Source organism: Diceros bicornis, chromosome 10, assembly GCF_020826845.1.
Source record: "Diceros bicornis minor isolate mBicDic1 chromosome 10, mDicBic1.mat.cur, whole genome shotgun sequence".
NCBI classification, from domain to species: domain Eukaryota; kingdom Metazoa; phylum Chordata; class Mammalia; order Perissodactyla; family Rhinocerotidae; genus Diceros; species Diceros bicornis.
In genome coordinates, this window is record NC_080749.1 from 51,698,963 (window position 1) to 51,721,429 (window position 22,467).

The 22,467-nt window shown below is 42.7% G+C and overlaps 1 protein-coding gene and 1 non-coding gene across 2 annotated transcripts in view; one reads left to right on the forward strand and one right to left on the reverse strand.

The window, feature by feature from the left end:
* Positions 1-3,783: 3,783 nt before the first annotated feature.
* LOC131411087 (U6 spliceosomal RNA) lies at positions 3,784-3,890 on the reverse strand. The gene has a single exon (XR_009221482.1). It is a non-coding gene; the product is annotated as a U6 spliceosomal RNA (small nuclear RNA).
* Positions 3,891-16,440: 12,550 nt separating this feature from the next.
* The window catches only part of LOC131410448 (myosin-IIIb-like), a 92,861-nt gene continuing 86,834 nt past the window's right edge, over positions 16,441-22,467 (forward strand). The window contains exons 1-2 of the mRNA XM_058548593.1: positions 16,441-16,447; positions 16,593-16,638. Coding sequence (XP_058404576.1) covers positions 16,441-16,447; positions 16,593-16,638 — 53 coding nt within the window. The remainder of the gene's footprint in view (positions 16,448-16,592; positions 16,639-22,467) is intronic.

Sequence of the window (22,467 nt, forward strand, 5' to 3'; positions counted from 1 at the left end):
CAGTATATTCACACAAAATAAATTTTTCCCTTGGCAGAGCAGCTTGGTTTGATTTGGGTTATTTGACTGCAAAAGCCCAGAGGCCAAACATTTATTTAGAAATATTAGGAATCAGCAGCACAAATGAGATTGAGTTTTTGTGAAAAGTTAAAGATTTCTCATTTAGGGAAGGAGTTCATGAAAGACCCCATTAGCCAAGCCTCACCAGTAATTAGTCTGATTTCTCAGGCAAGTGGCAGGCTAATTGTCTGCCATCCATTTCAGAAGGCCTAGAGACACTTTAAAACCTACCACCCATTTAAAAATATCGTTGGAGAATTTCCTGCTGTGTCTACAGTCCTTTCTACTAACTAAATGTTCAAACTGAGATCAATATATGAAAATATGAACAAAATGGCTGATTATAAGCATATCTTTTCAGATGGAAAATCATGGGCCTATTACTTATGACACTCAACTATAGAGAAGTGAAAAGGGGCTGACATCTATTAAGCAACACTGTGAGATACATATTATTATCCAAGTTTAATAGAAGAAACAACTGAAGATCAAAGATGGTAAATAACTTTCCCAAAGTCACGCATGAGTTTGCGCAGAGCTGGGATTCAATGGATTAAAGTGAATGTGGTTTCCACAACCCAATATGTCAGTGAGGAAAAAAGCAGCATTGAGTGAGGGATGTTGGAGGCTGGCTGGTTCTGCAGGATGGTCTAGCTGTAACCACGTGATCTCTCAGGGACAGAATCCATTAACCAGGTGTATACAATGAGGCCAATGTTGAAGTTGGTGTAGATGAGCTGGATTGGGTCTAATATGCACCCACCTGAGAATTTGGACTTGTCTCACCAGTGGCCCATCTGGGATATATATATATATACAGAAGCACACAGCATGTGGATCTATAACAGAGTCCTTGGGGGAAGAGGCTGCAGTCAAACTCCATGTGCATGAAACCTGCAGCAGCAGTGGTGCCTGACACTTCAGAAATGCCCAGAGAGGTTTTTCTCCAAGTAGACGACTTGAGACATTGGCAGCTTTGGTGTAGACAACTCACCCACCTCCCCACCCCCTACAAATTCTTCTTTATGCATTCAGAGGTCCTCAAGTTGCAGCACAGCCGTGCTAGACACATGGCACTGACCTCTTGATTGCTTCCTCCTCTCCTGACACCAGAGGGTGGCACCGTCAGCCCCAGGTTGCCTGCTTGACTCTTCTGCTCCTCATTCCAGTGCATAATGGCCTCTGTCACTTCCTCCCACACCGCACCCCAAGTCTCCCAGCAGTCACATGCTGTGATGGGGTGAATCCCCTTCACCCTCTCTTGTGTTCCCAAAGCTCCAGGCCTCCCATTTCTTAAAGAGTTTTCGTGAGTTGTGCTATTTATTGATACCTTCTCCAGAACCGTAGGCTCCTAGAAACCCCGTAGAAATAGATCCCTGATGGGCCTGTCCTGATGGCTCTTCAGAAACACCCAGATGTGTCTGAATTTGTACTGGAGTATAGGGCAACTCTGTGAGTTTTAAACTTTGGAGTGTCTGAGACTCCATTGTTAAAATGCTGATTTCAAGGCCTTACCCCCAGAGACTCTGATTTGGTAAGTCTGGTGTTTGGGGCCTGGATGCTGCGTTTTCAATAAGTTGCTCAGGGATTCTGGCATAGAATGTGGATTGAGAAACACTGGTGTTTGAGCTGCAACTCTACCCTGTGTTGGCTGTCTGTGTTCATCTGTCTGGCTGGATGCCAAGCTCCTGATGGGCAGGGATGATGGCTCATTCATCTCCACACCTTAGTGTCTAGCCCAGTGCCTGGTACACAGTGGGGCATCGGTAAATGTCTGGGGCGTGAATGAGCAGAGGTACTCTGTGGGGAGGCTTTTCTTTAGCAAGTTAAGGAACTGGCTGGAAAATTATCCTGTCCTTAGTGCACTGTGTTGTCTGCAGGCCACCCCGGTTCCCACGCACTGAGAGTAGAGTTTAGACAGAGGGCAATGGGAAAAGAATTTCAGGAACATAGAGAACCATCTCCCAATATGCACAGGCAACAAGTATTTAGGGCCTAAATCAGAATCCATGTGTGGCTCAGGTAAGTGGCTCTGGAATACAATAGAGAGGCCATCAGGCAGCTCCAAAAAGGTGGGTGACAGAGCCAGGCTGGGTGATGACCATGCTGCAAAAAGAGGGGAGTTGTCTGCCCACCCCCTACTCTGGTTTCTTCATGCCTTCCAGATTTCTTAGAGGGAAGTTAGGCATTTTTTACTTTTTAAAGTATTTGCTGGAGACCAAAAAGTTTGACCTAAGTGGAGGAATTGGTAATTTCTTAGAGCAGAGATTAGGCTTTCGGGGTAAAATTGTCCAATATGCACAGCCCTTTGATTAAATAAAGCACGTGTGCGTATGTGTCGTGTGCTTGTTAAACTGTGGACAGGGGCTTGAGCAGACCTCAGCCCTAGTCCAGGGAAGCTCCTCAGAACAAACGACGTCTGGGTTAGGTGGCTCTCTTGGTTAGGCTTTCTCCCGCCAAGGACCCCTTCTTCCCCTGCAGAAGCCATGTTTGCAGCACCGTATCCCCCAGGTGACCCTGCCCACTGACTCACCAGAGCCTTTATAACTGTAAAACTGCATCTGCAGCATCAGAGTCTTTATAGTAATAGACACTATAGATATTAGAAAGACACCGTCTTTATAGTAATAATACCTAGTGCTGCAGAGCTTTTACTGTGCCTGAAATCCACACACGCCAAGCACTCCACGTGCGCTGCCTCCCTTAATCCTCAGAGCACCCCCTTGAGGACTATTCCTCCACAGAGAAGGAAAGTGAGGCTCCGGGGTCAGAGTAACTTGCCCCAGGGGTCATAGCTGGTAGTAGCAGAGCCAGGATTTAGACCCAGATCCACTGGACCCCCAAGCTACACTTAATCTCTACGTTATGCAGCATCTCTACTTTTTCGCTCAAAAAATGGAATTTGAAATCAATCTGTATTTGTGTTGATTGGTATTTAATGACAGCAGGGCATTGTTTGTTTCCTGAACTGGACTTGGGATGAGGTTCTGTCTTCCTGAGTCCATTTTGATGTCTTTCCCCATGGAGGCCCAGTGTCCCTCAAAGTGGTTGCCGTCATAGAACATTTGCTTCAGAATTATCTGTAAGTCCAAAACACTTCCCAGTTCACGAGACTCTATAAGCCTGAGTGGCTTCACAGAGATGTGGCCTCATGTCCTCTTTATCCTGGTTCAGACTCTAAGAATATATGAGAATCAGAATAACTGCAGCTATATTTTGGAACTTTTTATTTGGAAACAGTTTCAAACTTACAGAAAGTTACAAAAATAAAAATATTTAAAAACGTATATTGACTTCATTTTACTCCACTTTATTATTTGCGTATTTCTCCCCTACTCCGTATATACATATATATATAATGGTTTAGAAAAGTTACAGTATATATATAATATACATCTATATCTATCTATCTATATATACATGTAAAATGTAATTTTTTTCTGAACAATTTGAGAGTAAGTTACATGCTTCATGGCCCTTTACTCCTAAAGATTTCATTGTGTCTTTCCTAAGAATAGGAATATTCTATTACATAACCATAATACTTGACAAAGTACTTTTATCTAATCTACCCTCCATATATCAGTTTTGTTAGTTGACTTATAAGTTTCCTTTATAGCATATTCTCCCTCCAGTACAGGGTCCAATCGAGGGTCATTTTGTTGTGATGTCTTTTTAGCCTCTTTAACCTGGCTTTTATGACTTAATTCCCTGTCCCTCACACACACCATTTTTTTTCCGTCATGAATTTGTGTTATCTTTGTGCAGGGGCAATGCTAATCTTCCCAGTATCGTTCTAATTTTAGTATATCTGCTGCCAAGGTGAGCACCACACGCCATTTTTTTTTTTTTTTTTGTGAGGAAGATCAGCCCTGAGCTAACATCCATGCCAATCCTCCTCTTTTTGCTGAGGAAGACCGGCTCTGAGCTAACATCTATTGCTAATCCTCCTCCTTTTTTTTTTTTTCCCCCAAAGCCCCAGTAGATAGTTGTATATCACAGTTGCACATCCTTCTAGTTGCTGTATGTGGGACGCGGCCTCAGCATGGCCGGAGAAGCAGTGCGTCTGTGTGCGCCGGGGATCCGGGCCGCCAGCAGCCGAGCGTGCGCACCCAACCGCTAAGCCACGGGCCGGCCCCGCCATTTTGTTTTAATAGCATGTTCCTCATTGTGTGTGTGTCTGGTGTTTTCTCATGGTTAGATTGAGGCTATGCAATCTTGGCCCAAATACTGCCCAAGTGAGGTATGTCCTATCCAGGGTATCACACCCGGAGCCATACGATGTCATCTGTCTCGTATAGATGATAATTTGGACCAACTGGTCAAAGTGTTGTACAATTTCTCCATTGTCTCGTTGCTGTTTTTTTTTCTTCCCTGATGCTAATAAGCAATATGTGGGGAGTCACCTTAAGACTATGCAACTAATATCCGGACAGTAAATATTGTAAGAGCCCTTTTCCATGGCAAGCACTGTGAGTTACAGACGTGGCTTCTCTTCATCCTAAGGAGGCTCCTTCTGTTTCTCATGACCACAAGTCCGTCTTTTCTTGGCTCAAAGCCCTCCCTTGGGTACACTGTGTCAGGAGCGGGATAAGATCTACAGTTAATACTGTGATTAGGAAGCTGCAGATGGAACTGGAGCAGAGAAAAAGAGGAAGAAGAAATGTTAATTAGGGGGTCCAGTTAAAAGGAGGAAACTGCCTCCAGAAGCCTGGCTCAGCTCCAGGAAAGGGAGAAACAGACCGGGGAGCTGGGAGATAAGGGAAGTTACAGGCACTGAGTCACGCTAGTGAAGTTTGCCCGGGTTCTGTGAAACTGAGCCCCTGGCCTCCAACTCTGTAGGATCAGCAGTCTCGGGCCCTTGTCTGTGCTGAGTTCTCAGTGGGCAGCAGTGTCCTGGAACATCCAAGGAAGGATGCCCTCTAGAGTGGGGCCAGCAGCTGCCAAGGCTTCTAAACAGATCACAAAATCCAACAGCCTCATGACAAAGAAGCATAAGTCCCCACTTTAATTGCATCAGAGCCCCGGAGGAACCATTTGAACTCCTGTCCAGAGCCCCGGCTGTGCACAGCCATTCCAGGACCAAGTGGATGCCAAAGTGCCTGACAGAGCTGAGCTGTGCTGGAAACACAAAACTGTCCAACCAGTCACTGAGAAATTCTACCCAGGACCAAGGGCGCCAGGCTTTCACCCAGCTCTTCTGCAAAACAAAGCAAAGAAGTAAATAAATGTGTCTTCCTTATTAAATTCTATTGTATGAACCCCAAATAGGCTTAAGAGAGGCCCCTTTGATTGGTGGGTCCTGTCAAAAACCAAACTCTGCATACTGAATAAAACAAAACAGAAAGACGAATTTTTTGCAAGGCTTTTGACCTTGCATAGGTAAGCCAGGAAACTCAAGGCTATGGGAGCAATGACTTCTAAGTTGCTCACAGACTAAGGGATTTTTATGAGGTAAATGCAGACGTTATTTGGCTTTATCAGCTAGTGGTCGCCTACTGGTCTTCTTTCTTATTTGGATCAGGGTAGCTGAGTCAGGGGAACAAGAAGTCCAGAGATGGCATGAACAGACTTGGCATTTGGGGATTGGCTAGTGTTCTCTGCCAATTTCTGAGGAGAACTGTAAATTCCTGTAAGGATAGGTTAAGTGTCCTTTATGCACTTGTGTTGACCATTTCGATTTTGTCCCTGACATAAATGACTCCATTTTAGTTGGGTTCTACAGTCCCTGAAGAAAAGCTGCCAAGAAGCATTGTGAGGGTTCTCTACCAAGTTGGGAGGGTACCCTGGAAGATGACAATGCAGACATTTTTCTCTCCATCCATCCATTAGTTCATTCTTTCAACTAATGACTGTTTCTTGAGTAGCTACTACATACCTAGAGACCCCGGACACTGAGTTGGAGATGGAGAGAGGAGAAAAGCCCTAATAACAAACAGAGAAATAGTTCTGTTCTGATTGGGTGAAAAGAGGAAATCTTTACTTTCTCTATCATTAATAAAATGTATAGCTTTGAATGATATTTATAAATACAGAATCTAGAATCTACTGAAAGAAAAGAATTTTTTTCTCTTACTCTAGTCAAAGAAATAAAGAGAGAAACATAATCTGATCGTTACTTAGATTGACCATTAAATCTGTGAGATGTAGGGTTGCTAAAAGGTGATATTTCACCTTGACATTGGGCTTTATAACTGGAGACAACACAGACCCTAGAATGATTCAGCACTTTTCTCGTCCCTCTGTCTCAAGCTTGTAGAAAATAGGTCAAGTAAGCCAGTAGGTGCCCGGAGGGAAGAGGCTGGAAAGAATCTCACAAGCCAGCCTGTCTGGGGAGCAGAGAGGGGCATGTGAGACACAGATTCTAGGACATGAGCCCCTGCCTCTCTAGGGGACCTTCTGCAGCCTTGGTGCTAAGGGATGACCGGGTGCCTCAGCTGTCCTGTGCCGGGGGATTTGCGGCGAATGGAAGCAGCAGGGCTTTTTTTGAGCCAATGTACAGGCTGCTGGGAACAGCTGATATTTCTGCCGTTAAGGAATTAAATGGATGGAAGCTCACTCACCCATTGAAAATGTGCCCCAGGATCACACTGAAATGTTGGGTAGGGGTTTCTCCTGGTACAGAGAAATTCTGGGGCCAAGTGGTGCACTGCAGGGAGAGGTGCCAGAGAAGAAGCCTGCTTGGGAGCCATTTCTGCAGGATGGGAGTGTGGTGTCTCCCACACCACACTGGGAGCCAGTGAGTTTGGCTCACTCAAAGCCAAACTTAGGGAATGAAGTTTCTTCTTCCGGTCAGGCCCCAGGGCTGGGGCAAGACTGATGCTGGCCCTAATATCAGTTCCTCTACATTAAACTAGCATATGTGGGGTTAAAACCAAAGCACTCATCCCTTTTCCCTGTTTCTCTAAGTTACATTCATATATAAATATCAGTTTTTTAAACCTTTGTATCCCTGAACTTCACAAGGCAAATAGAAGTTACAAATTGTTAGAGCCCAGGTGGCCTCATGCTGATATTTTGGCTAGTTATGGATCCTTTGAAGTTTTATTACAGGGAAACTGATATCCAGAGAATATCAAGAAGCTGAAGCTTCCCAGACCTCCAACTCCTTGGCTTCCTGGCACCAGAATCCACCCTCCACCATGGAGGCAGACAACCAAGGACACCTACCTGCAGATTCCCTTATCTCGCCATTCTCCTCCCTGCATGCAGACTCACAAGGCCAAATGCAGGCTGATGGGAAAGTGCCAAACAGCAAGGCCACAGTCTCTCCCTCCCTATAAGCAGCCACATTCCTTGCAACCTTTAAAACCCCTTGCCTCCAATCTTTTGGGGAGATTGGATGAATTTGAGGGCTCACTGTCGTCCCCTGGCTGACATCACCCGAGATAAAAACACTTTCCTTCCCATAAGCCTGGCATTCCAGTTTTTATTTGGCCCTTCTAGTGTGGCAGGTAAAGAACATGTGTACGTGTCTGGTAACAAGACCTCTTGCTTTCAGTAATTCTTTGTAAGGAATGAGGAAATCGTTGCAAGGGCAGCTTCTTCTGACTGCCCCTGGGCTTTCTGTCTCTGGCCACAATTATTGACAAGCCTTCCCTGAGGTATTTCAATTATTTGCTGACCCAAGTGGCTGGTTATACTTCCAATTAAATTGATGCCCATAACGATATTGATATGGAGAGAATGAAGCACACTTGAAGCCTGGTCTCTGTTGTGGGAAACCTACCATCCCTCATCCTTACCAATATAGGACACAGCCAAGAACCACAAAGTAAGAAAAACAAAATCAAGCAACAAAACATCTGAGAAGCCAGAACTGGTGTCACAAGATATTCCACTAGCTTTATTTGTTTATACTCTACCTATTTTCAAACAAAGCATCAGAGCAACTTTAGATTGAAATCTCTCAGGGCCCCATTCAGAATCCCTTTACATTAACTTTATATGTAATTCTCACAAGTTGTCTAAGCTCTTAGATATAAAAAGCAACAAGCAAGTAAATGTGGAAGAAGCTGCTACAGATAGGTAAACTGATTAACAGCAGGAAATGACAGGTGCCAACAAGAGAGGAGACAGAAAAACTACTATAATAGTGCCAAGAACTCAAAACCAACAGTCTAGGCCCATTTAGTGTAGGCTTAAATAACTCTTGGAATCTTAAAGCTGTTCTAGACTGGGCCGTTTATTGATACTGTTATGCATGACTCTGAATCTCTAAGAGAAGGTAAAATTACATTCACTTCACCTTGTTTGGGAAGTTGAAATATATTTGTTTAGGAAGATTTTTGCCTCACATCATTAAAATTCTAAAGTTTTCTGTTTAAATGATTAAACGTTCAAGTATTGGAAAACTTAATCATCTAGAATGACTCATGGTGCAAGGTTTGGAGAAGCCGAGGTAGCAAATTTTCAGCTTGAACACAGGTGTGTTTGGGGTTTAAATAAGTTGACTCTGGGTACAAATTGTACTTCTCATTTTGAAAGGTGTAATTTGGGACTGCACACAGACCTTTGCAAATAGCATTAATATGATTCATGCAGCAATGAATCAGAACCACAGGAGCAATTTTCACCTGGAATCCATGTGGGCTTGCAAACGGATTTGGTCCCTCCCCAAATTAAAAAGAAAATTTAGAAATATAATTCAAGACGTTTGATCTCTAAAACAGTGCATCTTTTTGGTTTGGTTGGTTATCTCCTGGGCCCCTGGAATTGGCTGGGTGCAGGGTACACTGGCCATTGGTATTTGGCTGCTTAGAGTCCATTTCCCTTCTTACTTGGAGGGCATCCTGGTGGAAAGCTGGGCTCTACCTGTCATATAGAAGCTAGAGGGGCCCAAGCATGTCTCCTAGCCCCAAAAGGATGTGGGTGTGTGACCCAGGATTGGCTTTACCCTTTGAGTCCACAGGAAGTGCTAATAATTGGTGAAATCTACACTATTTTAATAAGACAGAGGGGGTGTCATGGGGAAATGACTGCCCTTGGAAAAAAAGCAAAGTAGCTTATAGGATCAGTGTGATGTGTGTATGTGTGTGTGAAAGAAGGTGACAGAAGGACACCTAGTGTCATCCTTGGGGTATGGGTGATGATGAGCCAAGGAAAATGGAGACAGTAGTACCATAGAGAGACTCTGAATCTGCCCTAACATTTATATAGTAGGGTGAAACATGGGCTGGATCCAGTGATACAAAAGGTAAACATAATTTTGATAATAATAGTAATTAATAAAAAGTTTTATATTTTTTGAAAGCTTAATATGTAAGTACTGTGCTAAGGAATTAGCATTCATTTCTCATTTAATACTCATTATTAACATGTGTGATGGGGCCTGTTCATATTCCCATTTTACAACATTAGTCATGACTGCTATATTGCCAAATCCTGGAGTCATTTTTAAGTCCTATTTTGATCTTCAGTGGCATAGAGCAGATTAATCTCTCCCTTCTTTGGAAGATTACCTACTTTGTTTACTAGGATACTATATTTTTTTGATTATCCCATTCTCTGGCCTCTACTCTGTTTCTTTTATTGTCTACTCTTCCTCTGCTCTCATCACTTATGTGGGGGTATTCCATCCTAAGCCTTCAACTCTCTATGGGTGATCCCATAATTTATAATATCACCTATACATTGATAGTGAAGCTCAAATAATAATAAGAATAACTGAGATTTATTAAGTGATTCCTATGTTCCAGGTTCTTTTCTAAGTGGTTTGCAGGTAATAACTCATTTAATGCTCAACCCCATGAAGTAGGTCCTATTATCATCCTGGTTTTATAGATGAAGAGACAGAGGTACAGGGGCTGCTCAAGGTCACAGTGCTAGTAGGAGGTGGTGGCAGAATTTCAACCCATGAGGTTGAGCTCCAGAGCCTGAGTATGGGGCTAGAGATTATACAATAATGGAGGCCCTCTTTAAGAAAAATAATACAAAATTACAAGAAAAAATTAAGTAGAAAAGTGAGCATTTATATAGAATTAGACAAAGAAATCATAACGAATTGAAAAATTTAAAGAGCTGACAGAGGTTTTCACTTTTGGCTGAGATGGAGTAACAGGCACCACATTTACTTCCTACCCGATACAACCAACACCATCACCAAAAAAAGTGGACAAAATATATGAGACAATGATTTTTCAAGACACTGGATATCAAGCAGCAAAGGACAATGATCCCTAAGAAATGGGAAACAAATGAAATAAACTTTACAATTGCCCTTATTTACTTTCATTGAGTTTCCAGGCTCTAGTGTAAAGAAGGGAAATTCAGGTGGAACCTGGTGGACTCCCTCAATTAGGAGGCTGAGCTGAGGGTCCAGGACAAGGAAGCTAGAGTTCACAGACAGAGTACTGGAGAGGAAATAGCTGCACAGAGAGAAAATTCCACAGATCTGCAGAAAGTTCCCCTTAAGTATTTGGCAGAGCACTCATCAGTATGTGTGTGAGGAAACTACAAAAGGCTGGGGGAAAGAATCATCAAAAGGATTAGAAAGAGCAATACAGTGTTTGTACAAGGCCAAGGATAGTACCTCTTCCCACCAGCCAGACTAGAAACCCTCAAAATTCTCAAAACATTAGGTAAGATACTCAGAAGTGTATTGCCTCAGTAGTGTGAAATAATTAGCTCTAGACTGAAGATTGGTCTGCCCTCACCTAAAAAAATCTTAAAAACAAGATTAAAAAGAATCAAACTGGGGCTGGCCCCGTGGCACAAGCGGTTAAGTGTGCGCGCTCTGCTGTGGCAGTCCGGGGTTTGCAGGTTCAGATCCCACGCGCACACCCATGCACCGCTTGTCAAGCCATGCTGTGGTGGCATCCCATATAAAGTGGAGGAAGATGGGCATGTATGTTAGCTCAGGGCCAGTCTTCCTCAGCAAAAAGAGGAGGATTGGCAGATGTTAGCTCAGGGCCGATCTTCCTCACCAAAAAAAAAAAAAGAATCAAACTGTTTCTTAGTAACTTAGCTGAATCCCAGAACAAATCCAAGAATATTTATAGCAATACAAAAATACACAGTAGCCAACAAGAAAAACTCGTAATGACTGGCATCCAATAAAAAATTACCAGGTATGCAAAGAAGCAGAAAAATATGACCCATAATAGGGAGAAAAATCAATAGAAATCAACCTAGAACTCACACAGATGTTAGAATTGGTAAGCAGGGACATAGGGACAGTTGTCGTAAGTGTATTACATATATTTAAAAAAGTAAATAGAGGTATGGAAGTTATAAAAAAAGATCCAAGTTAAATCTCTAGAGATGAAAACTACAATGCCTGAAGTGAAAATACATTAGAGAGAATTAATTGCAGATTATACACTGCAGAAGAAAAGAGTAGTGAGCTTGAAGACTTAGAGATATTTTGCAATTTTAAAACAAAGCAAAGAGAGAAAAAAAAATTAAAAAAAAATGAACAGAGCATCCTTATGCTGAGGGAATCTTCAAGTGGCCTAATATATGAGCAATTAGAGTTCCTGAAAATGAAGTGCACAAAGAAAAATTATTTGAAGAATAATGGTCCCAAATTTTCTAAATCTCATTAAAACTACCTGAATCTTAATGAACCCCAAGCACAAGAAAAATGAAGAAAACTATACCAAAGCACCTCATAGTCAAATTGCTGAGAAAATCTTAAAAGCAGCTTAGAGGAAAAAATGACAGGTTGCGCACAGAGAACAAGGATAACAATGGTAGCAGATCTCTCATCAGAAAAAAAAACACAAGCAAAACACAAGATAATGGGGCAACACGTTTAAAGAATTGAAAGAAAGAAAAACTGTCAATACAAGATTTTATACCCAGCCAAGATATCTTTCAAAAATGAAGGCAAAATACAGACTTTACAGACATACAGATGCTAAATGAATTTATCACTAACAGACTTACAGTACAAGAAATATTAAAGATAGTCTGTCAAGCAGAAGAAAAATGATACTAGATGGAAATATAGATCTACAAATAGGACTGAAGAGTATTGGAAGTGATAACTACAAGGGTAAATATATATGATTTTTACTTTATATTTAAATCTATCTCTCTAAAAGATAATTGATCATTAGTCATCAGGGAAATGCAAATCAAAACCACAATGTTACCACTAGGATGGCTATAGTCAAAAAGACAAATAGTAACATGTGTTGATGAGGATGTGGACAAATTGCAACCATCATATACTGCAGGTGGGAATGTAAAATGGTGCAGGGGCTCTGGAAAACAGTCTGGCAGTTCCACAAATGGTTAAATGTAGAGTTACCATATAACCCAGCAATTCTATTCCTAGGTATATACCCAGGTGAAATGAAAACATATGCCCACACCAAAACATATATTTGACTGTTCATAGCAATGTTATTCATAATAGCCCCAAATAACACAAATGTCCATCAACTAATGAATGAAAAATAAAGTGGTATATTTACATAATGGAATATGATTCAACAATAACAAGAAATAAAATATTGATACATATTACAACATGAATGTACCTTGAAAACATGCTAAGTGCAAGAAGCCAGTCATAAAAGACTACATATTGTATGATTCTGTTTATATGAAATGTCTAGAATAGGCAAATCTATAGAGACAGAAAAAGGATTAGTGGTTACCTAAGGCTGGGAGGGATGGGTGATTTGGGAGGTATTGGCTAATGGGTACAGGATTTTCTTTTGGGGTGATAAAAATATTCTGGCCTTAGATAGTAGTGATGGTTGCACAGTCTTGTGAATATACTAAAATCCATTGAATTGTACACTTTCAAGGGGTGAATTGTATAGTATGTGAATTATATCTCAATGAAGCTGTTACAAAAAGTAATAATTAACTGTTTAAACAAAAATAATAACAATTAACTGTGAGTTTTATAACATATGTATAAGTAGGATGTTTGAAAATATATAGTATAACGGCCTAGAGGGAAGAATTGGAGATATACTATTATAAGGTTCTTATACTCTAACTAAAGTGATATAATATCACTTGAAAGTACACCATATGTTAAAGATGTATAATATAATCCCTCAAAGCAACCACTAAAATAAGAAAACAGAGTTATAGTTAATAAGACAATAAAGGATATTAAATGAAATTGTAAATAAAAGTTGTACTTGGTATTTTTAGTGCTGCTCTGGGATAGGGCCCTATCAACATGAGAATTTTACTATATTCTCTTTTGTGCAATTCCAATGTTATATGCTGCATTTTAAAGTATAATTACTGAGGCCTATAGTTACCAGGAACTATTCTAAGTGCTTCAGGTATAGCAGTGAATGGGAGTGGCAAAAAAATCCTTGTCCTCATAGAGCTTACATTTTAATGGCAGGAGGTATAAAATAAAGTAATAAAATTCAAAATTTACATTATGCTATATTGTTAAGTGCTATGGCAAAAATAAAGTAGAGAATGAGGATGGGGGTTCAGTTTTATATAGTGTTAGGGGAAGCCTCGCTGAGAAGGTGACTTTTTTTTTTTTTGCTGAGGAAGATCGACCTTGAGCTAACATCTGTTGCCAATCATCCTCTTTTTGCTTGAGGAAGATTCACCTGGAGCTAACACCTGTGCCAATCGTCCTCTGTGTTGTATGTGGGTCGCCACCATAGCATGGCTGCTGAAGTGGTGTAGGTCCACACCCGGGAACCGAAGCTGGGCTGCCAAAGTGGAGCATGCTGAACTTAACTACTAGGCCACAGGGCCGGCCCTGAGAAGGTGACTTTTAAGAAAAGATCTGAAGAACCTAAGGGAGAGAGCCATGGGAATATCTGGAGAGGGTAGTTTCCATACGAGGGACAGCATGTGCAGAGACCCAAGGCTGGCATGTGTGTAGAGTGTGGAGGAACAGAATAGCTTCTGTAGGGTGAGGAAGGTGAGTAGCAGGAGAGGAAGTCTGAGAGGTGAAGTGTCCAGATTATGTAGAAGTACACTTTTTACTCAGAGTAATGTGGGAACAATTGGATGGTTTTGAGCAGAGGGCTGACATGATCTGATTTGTGTTTTTATGTGATCACTGTAGTGGGTGGAATAGCAGCTCCTAAAAGTCTCAATCTCCGGTACCTATTTCCTTATATGGAAATAGAGTCTTTGCAGATGTAATAAAGTTAAGGATCTCAAGATGATATCATACTGGATTTAGGATGGGCCCTAAATCCAATGACTGGTGTCCTTATACGAAGAGGGGTGGACACAGAAACACCTAGAGACATGGAGAAGAAGGCAACATGAAGATGGAAGCAGAGATTGGAGGGATGCATCTCATTCCACAAGACCAAGGGATGCCAAGGACTGCCAGCAACCATCAGAAGCTAGGAGAGAAGTGTGGAACATTCTAGATTCTCTCTCAAGAGGCTGTAGAAGTAAGCAACCCTGAAATGTTGATTTCAGACTTCTGGCTTCCAGAACTGTGAAAGATACATTTCTGTCATTTTAATCCACCAAGTTTGTGGTAATTTGTTACAGCAGCCCTAGCTAACTAATACGGTCATGTTGGCTTCTGTGTGGAGAACTGGCTCAAGAAAAAGTGAAGGAAATCTCTTACAAGGCTACTGAGATAATCCAGGTGAGACTAGTGGTGCTTAGATCAGAATGGTGGCAGCGCAGTGGCAAGAAGCAGTAAAATCCTGGAGATATTTTAAAGGTAGAGCTGAGAGGATTTGTTGGCAGGTTGGAGGTAGGGTATGAAAGAGAGAAGTTTTGTGTGGAGGTTAAGTAGCCAAAGAAGTGGACTGTGCCGGTTCTTAAGCTCATTTTTCTCAGCACACCACCCTTTAGCTTTGCCAGCTAGCTCCATGTTAAGCTCTGCTGAAAGGCGGTGCTTGAGGGAGCTACAAGGCTGAGGAGGGAGAAGGGACATGCTCCATCGTATTGACTTCCTGTTCCTGTCAGTGACACTGCAACAGCAGCTGGTTCCAATTTCTGGCTTTCCCTCACTCTCCCAGAGCCAGCCTCACTGGGCCCCCTCAGAGGTACCAGCACCTGCTGGCTATGGTTCTCCCCCCAGAGGTCCAGCTCTGAGGGCCCCTCCTCTCAGACTGTAGGTTCAGATGACCCCAACCCTTCTCTCCGATCCCCTAGCCCGAGGGGTGGTGGCTGCTTCCTGTACTGACTACCTCTGTGCTACCTCAGTGGCCCCCTTTTTCCTTTTTGCTTCTCTAGTACTTGCTTAACAATTATTTATGTTTATATTAAATTCTCTCTGTTAAAATAACTGTTGTGGTTTCTCTTTCCCAGACAGACTCTGACTGACACAGAAAGCATGGATGACTCCAAGAAAAACCTGAGCAACAGGAAGAATGGAGTTGCCTTAATTGAGACAGACAAGGCTGTGGGAGGAGCAGGTTTGGAGTCTGGATTTGGACAAGTTCCATTTAGATGCCTATTGGACAGCACGAGATATCTAGGAGAGATGTTCGGTGTGCTGTTGGCTTTGTGAGTTCTGAGTTAGGGGAGAAGTCTGGGCTGGAGAGAGCAGTGTGGAGGTCACCAACACAGACAGGCATTTAAAGCCACAGACTGCAAGCCTATCTGAAGACACTTTGAGTCTTCTTCTTCGTTCTATTTATTTATTTATTTTTGGTGAGGAAGATTGGCCCTGAGCTAACATCTATTGCCAATCTTCCTCTTTTCGCTTGAGGAAGATGATCCCTGAGCTAACATCTGTGCCAGTCCTCCTGTACTTTGTATTTGGGATGCTGCCGCAGCGTGGTCTGATAAGAGGAGTGCAGGTCTGCGCCTGGGATCCAAACCAGAGAACCCCGGGCCTCGGAAGCGGACTGCATGAACTGAACCACTTCACCACCGGGCGTGACCCCTTATTTTTCTTTTTGATCCTAGTGTCTTGGCACAGAGAAAGACTTCACAAATAGTTGTTGAATGAAAGACACGTGGATGAAAGAATCAGAGAATGGCATTAGCTGACTCCTCGTGCTTGCACTAGTAAGCTATTTTGAAAATGAAAAGGAAGTTTCCTAAGAATAGGAGTTAATATGACGTGGAGGAACGTGGATGGCCTCCTCAGGATCCGCTTGCTTGTTGAGCCAGATGCAGAAATCAGGGTGACCAAGCTCCAAAGAGTGCATTTTCCCTTAACAGCAAGTGTCCCCTTGGAATTTTTTAGAACCCCAGGCTTGGTTTCTCTTAGTCCAAAAGTATTATTTGGAAAAAGAGGCTGCGGTCCCCAGCAGCTGAACATGAACCCCCCCTCTCTGAGCTTCCTTATGAATAAAACTTGGCCTTTTTGTTTAGTGTTTCTTTCTTGTATTGACCGTGGCCTCACACTTACCACCCGCTTCAATTTCCAGTGAGTTATTAATTATTCATCTCTTCTCGTCCTTTATCTTGGGAGCAGGACTTCCTCAGGGTTAGTCTCGCCTTTGGTTGGGTCGAACAATGGCAGGTAAGGCTCTTGGTCCTCTGGCCAGGAGCTGAGTGAGTGAAAAATAATGCCTGGACCCTAGCATCCCGGGCCACCACAGGGCAGGCCAAGGGCAGCAGGTGTTGGGTGACTGTCACGACTCTGCTTTTTTGCTTGTTCGTTGCAGCAGCTTCGGAGGCGAGCCCTGAAAGCGCCGAAGGAAACAAAACAGGGTAAGAGAAAGAATTCCCAAAGCCACATCCCGCCACCTTGGAGGACTAGACTGTAGGCCTGGCTGGTGTGCAGATGTTGGACTTGATCTTTCGGATACGTGTTATTTGCTTTCATCCTGAAGAAGAGTTTCCCCTTTTAAAAATAATGTAGCTACAGCTGCGAATCATGTGATCATGATTACGTCAGCTGCAGCATAAGAAGAGTTAAAATTAGCGAGGTTTAAGTCAATTTGATTTAAAATACAATTGAAAACTCCTTGCTGTGCATCTCCCCAAACACATATTTTTGTTTAACATGTTCTTGTCAGAAAAATGTTAAGCAACAGCTGTGAATTTTGGTGCAACTCTGTGTGCGTGGGAAATATGAAATTTTTGCCTTTTAATGAGTAAAACAGGATTTGCCGTGCTCTCTCTGTGTGAGAGAGCTTCTGTTCTGCCTCTGGGGAGTCATGCACTGGGCCTTCCCTTCCCCGCTGTGCGAGATCTTACCCTCCCAGAGGAGCCCAGAGGGGCCCAGACCAGGAGGGAGCTGATGGGGGCCACGGACTAGTCCTTGCCCAGTGGGAGCTTTGGAAGCAGGCGGGCTGCTGAGTTGCTCAGACTTTCTTCTTGCTCTCCTTCTCAGGGCTTAGAGGAGATAATCTACCTGGTTTCCCCCCTCTAGTCCAAAAATTTTAGCATGCCGTCAGTCCTGTGACATTCTGGGAAAGCTTCAGAGTGCCGAGCACGGGTAGGCAATGGAAGGTCTTCTTCCCTTCTTCCCTGTGTCCCAGGGCTGGCCTCCACAGGGCAGAGGGACAGCTGGCTGATGGAGGGTCGAGTCAGTGTTCTGGGGAGATGATGATAAGATCAAGGCTTAGGATGGTGGAGAGAGACCAGAGAGGCATGTCACTTTCCTTCCCCTCATTATAATCACTCCTTTAAAGTTGATTTATGCTGTTCCACTGGCCGAGAAGCTGGGCCGGGAGCGCCTTTGCTGGCAGTCTGTCTTCAGACGGGAGGAGATAAGGGGATCTGTAGAGCAGGTAATCAGGAAGCATTTAAGGAAAATTGCTTGCCCTCCCAGTGTAATGTTTTAAGGCTAACACAGCCCACTGACAGGCAGTGTTTGCCTTTTTTTTTTCCTTTGGTGAGGAAGATTAGCCCTGAGCTAACATCCGTTGCCAATCCTCCTCTTTTTCCTGAGGAAGATTGGCCTTGGGCGAACATCTGTGCCCATCTCCTTCTATGTTACATGTGGGATGCCTGCCACAGCATGACGTGATAAGCGGTGCCTAGGTCCTTGCCCTGGATCCAAACACGCAAACCCCAGGCTGCTGAAGCAGAGCGCACAAACTTAACTGCTATGCCACCAGGCCGGCCCCCTGTTTGCCTTTTCTGAGAGTTATGTTATGATTTTTAAGTGACTACAGAGCATGGCTATGATCACAGAAGCATCAAGAGCTCAGTGTGCTCACCTTCCATAATGCTTAACAAAAAAGCTGGCAGTTGGCCTGATCTCCCTTCCCCATGACGAAGCAAAATAGGTTGAGTGAGCACATTTTCTTCGGAGGCAATGGGCTTTGCAAGAGCTTAGGAGTGGTGCTGGCTTGTCTGCTGCCAGGCGTCGCATGGAACGGTTGGTGCAGTTTGCCAGGAGTGGCTGTTCCAAGCAGATGCTCCTTCACGGGCAGAGGAACTGAATGCTTTTGTCATCTCATCCCCCCCGCCCTAGAGGATCCCCAGACCCTCAGTGGCAGTTCCTTCTGCTTTGGGAGTAACTACTTGGTGTTGTCAAGCCCTCCACTGGAAACATGAAGAACACTTCCTGGGAGGGTATCTGGGCATGCAGGGGACCCCTTGATGGGGATCATCAAAGACTTTGCTCCCCTCTTCTAACCAGAATGAAAACATGGTCATTCTCCATGTGACGTCAAAACCCCCACATACAACGTGAGAGATGAATTCATTTATCATAAGGCAGTTTTGCCTGCACAAGACCATGCGTTTAGGTATCTTGGCCCAGACACATGGCTTGGGATTCTTTTTCAGTGAAAAACCATTTGCTCTAGTACATTTGAATACCTTCAATCCGCTTTTCTTCAGTAATGACCTTGGGCTCAGCCGGAATCTTGGGCTGGATCGCGAATAGGCATTTTCTTTGCTTTTTTAGCAAATAACTCTTTTAATGTCAAAACAGGAGTTGATGTGACAAGTTAATCAGAAATCAAGATATAAGCATAAAGTGGGGCCGGCCCGGTGGCGCAAGCGGTTAAGTGCGCGCGATCCGCTGCGGCGGCCCGGGGTTCGCTGGTTCGGATCCCGGGCGCGCACTGACGCACTGCTTGGTAAGCCATGCTGTGGCGGCGTCCCATATAAAGTGGAGGAAGATGGGCACGGATGTTAGCCCAGGGCCGTCTTCCTCAGCAAAAAAAAAGAGGAGGATTGGCGAATGTTAGCTCAGGGCTGATCTCCTCACAAAAAAAAAAAAAAGATATAAGCATAAAGAAAAGCAAAAAAAAAAAGTAGTGTCAAAAATTCATAATAGAAATCACTAATATTTCCCCAACTTTCTGTATACTGCTTAACCCATAATTCTTTAAAAATTAAAAAAATAAATTTTTTAAACTAGTAGTCAGGAAACAGCAGTGCTTTTTACTATTAATAGGCCCAGTGTAAATTTTCAGTGGCCTTGGGCTTGTGGGCAGCAGGTTACTGCAGGATTGGCTTAGTTTATAGATACAGTATGCATGGAAAGAGAAGTCAGATAAAGGCTTTGGGCTCATTAATTGGCTGGCCCAGGATCCTGAGACTAGTTAATCTTCCTGGTGAGGAAGGAAACCTAAATTGATAAAACTACCAGCTCACTCTCTCTCTCTTTCTGTCTCTACCCCCTCTCTCTGCCTCTGTCTCTTTGCTTCAGTCACTCTATCTCTGTTTCCTTTTGTTTCTTGTTCTGTCTCTCTCTTCTTTGTTTTCTTTGTTTGTTTATTGTTATCAATAAACTTTACTAAATAGCGTATATGATTGCATACGCACAGTGCACACACATGCGCGCACACACACACATACCCACACACACTGAAAAGAGCTGGAAATACACATCCCCCCGACTTCTTAACAGTAATTTCTGAGTGAGAGGATTATGCTTGATTTTACTTTTTCCTTCATATATGTCAATTTTTCAATTTTTTCAGTGATTATGTATGTTTTTCACCATCAGAAGATTTTCATAAAACCGAGAAGTAGGGCACTGAGTAATAGTCTCACATCAAATGAAGATAGAAGGCAACTTTCCCTGGAATGTGAAAGGCAGTTTGCACAAGCTTCTCCCCCCTCGACTGTAATATCTGTTGGGAGCAGGGACATTGTTTTGTTTACTGTCATATCCCCAGGCCTGGCACAGCGGCTTTCACAGGATGGGTTTTGACACATGTTTGTGGAATGAATAATTAGAGAAGGATCTGTGGGGAAAAGAAGGTGATTTTAGAAGAGGCAACTGGTCAGTGTTCAAATGATGCTACTTGACATTAAATAAAAAGGACAATGGATTGGAACTAAAATGTTCTGATTGCATATAACTTAGGTAGGATCTAATAAAACTCTCATTTTAAACCCTAGTAATCTTTTATTAGAGAGAGTATTGTAGACAGGGGTCCAGTAATGGTTGTCTCTATGGAAAAGTAAACCTGGCGTGTATTTTTTAACCAAGAGAGTCCTTCGTGGGAATTCTAAATACTGGTATTTGGTCACTCGCTAAAAATATCTATAATGGTGATTGTGGGATGTGGAGGAAGCTCCATCTTCTCTGTGTTTGACAAGCCTGTTTCTTTCAAGGGGAAATATTAATGGATTTACCTGGTGCCAAATCTGCTTGTGGAAGGAGGAACCTGACCTTACAGTCTCCCCATTCCACATAATCTGGCTGTTCAGCCAGCCGGGACTCGAGGTGTCTGCCCGGCTCAGCAAAGTGCCCTTGTAGGCAGCTTCCAAACTCCCTGAAAGCAACCACCTACAAGTATCTGCTCTGAAGACTACAACGTTGAGGAAGTCAGGAAACACTAAGCTGCTTCAAATGGGAGATTCAGCCCGGCTATACTTTGATGAGAGAAGTTAAAGCTCTGCCAGAGGTCTCTATCCAGAAACTCCAATTCTAAAGCAGAAACCTCTGGGACTTTAGTGGTGGAGAGTCCACACCCATAGTCTTTCTCCCCAGATCACTTGTCTAGTTTTTATGTCTCCTTGGGACTCAGTTCTATCACTCTGATGTTTTTAGACTATTTTCTGCTGAGTGAGTTGCTTAGGGAAAAAAGAAGCAATCAGTAATAGCTAACAGAGCTTGTATTGGTGATGATTATTTAAGGACTTGAGGTGCAATTTCTACTTATTGAGACATCACTTTATTTACTTGGCAGGATGAAAACAATCTTGTGAGCAAGTAATCTTTATTTACTTTAGTCCTATAAAAAGATCTTTTTTTTTTCAGAGTCATGCCAAAGCAAATATATTTTTTAACGTCAAAATAATATGAAAAAAGACTTAAATTTCAACAAAGGGATCTCTCAAGCACATTTTATGCTCAGCATCAACTAAACCGTGTTTCCTTTTATGTGGGCAATCTGTGGACTGCTGTAAGTCTATAAGCTGTTGTGTCTAAGATCTCATTAGTGCTCATGAAAGTAAGACTGAGAATGGTCTTCCTCCTAAATATGGATACTTGCCTGGTATGGATGGGTGTCCTTGTGTGTCCCTGCTGCCATCCCCGTGTGCCTACTGTATCCTTCACTTTAGCTTTTTGGGCCCATTTGGAAAACCAGAGCCCTCAGAATAGAGACAGATGACTCCAGGAATGCCCTGACCTTCCAAAGTCTTTGTGGCCACTCCTGGCCAGCTGTGAACTGTGAAAGGACATCTATTCATCTTCCCTGCCTCCCACACTCTCCTTGTCTCTCCTCATTCAGACATAAGTTTGCTAAAATGATTAAAGAGTAAGTAAGTAAAAACAGCACTGCTTCCTACGCAGAAATTACAAGCTTGTTTTGATGAAGACAATTTATTTATTAGAAGCTTTGCTGCATGTTATGTTATCTTGGCAGTCTGCCGAGCCACCTTGTTGGATACTGGGAGGAAATTATTTCTTAATGTAATTTTATGCTTAATTTATAGATTTGATGCCTATGTTTTTATCATTATTTCTGCTAGCTTTTAAAACTCTATTAATACTTTATGAATTTTCTTTGTTTTTATAGCCTAAGGCTATTTGATGGGCACGCAGGGTTTTATAAATTAAATAAGTAGATATGGTTCACTTACAGAGAAAAAGAAGAAAATAATCAGAGAAAGTAAACTGTTTGGGGGAGTGACTATGATCAGTTCCCTAATTTAAGCAAAGATCTGCCCACAGCATAGAGCTTTAGGGAGTTGATGAGACCATGGCTTCCGGAAATAATGGAGCCATCTGCCCTGTCCCTTCCCCCACCTTGTGCCTCAGACACAAGAAAGCTTTCAACCATCATGTGCGTTTAATGTGAAAAAGGAATAAAATAGTACAGAAACGTGAAGGCCTGTGGATGCTAATCTTTCTCTTGCCAGTTGGTCATGTGAGCTTGGTCAAGTTCTTTACTTTCTCTGAGCCTCATCTCTAAAAGTGTCAGTAATAATTTCTATTTTTCCTGTCATTGTAGGGCCTTCATAAGGGAGAAAGGACATAATGGATGTAAAACTACTTGGTAAAGTGTAAAGTGTTGTGCAAATATAAGTGTTGTGCAAATATAATATGCTGGCAGCTCATGGGCCAAAGACTGCACACATATTTTATTTGGCCTGTGCTATATTTTTAGAAATAGAGCT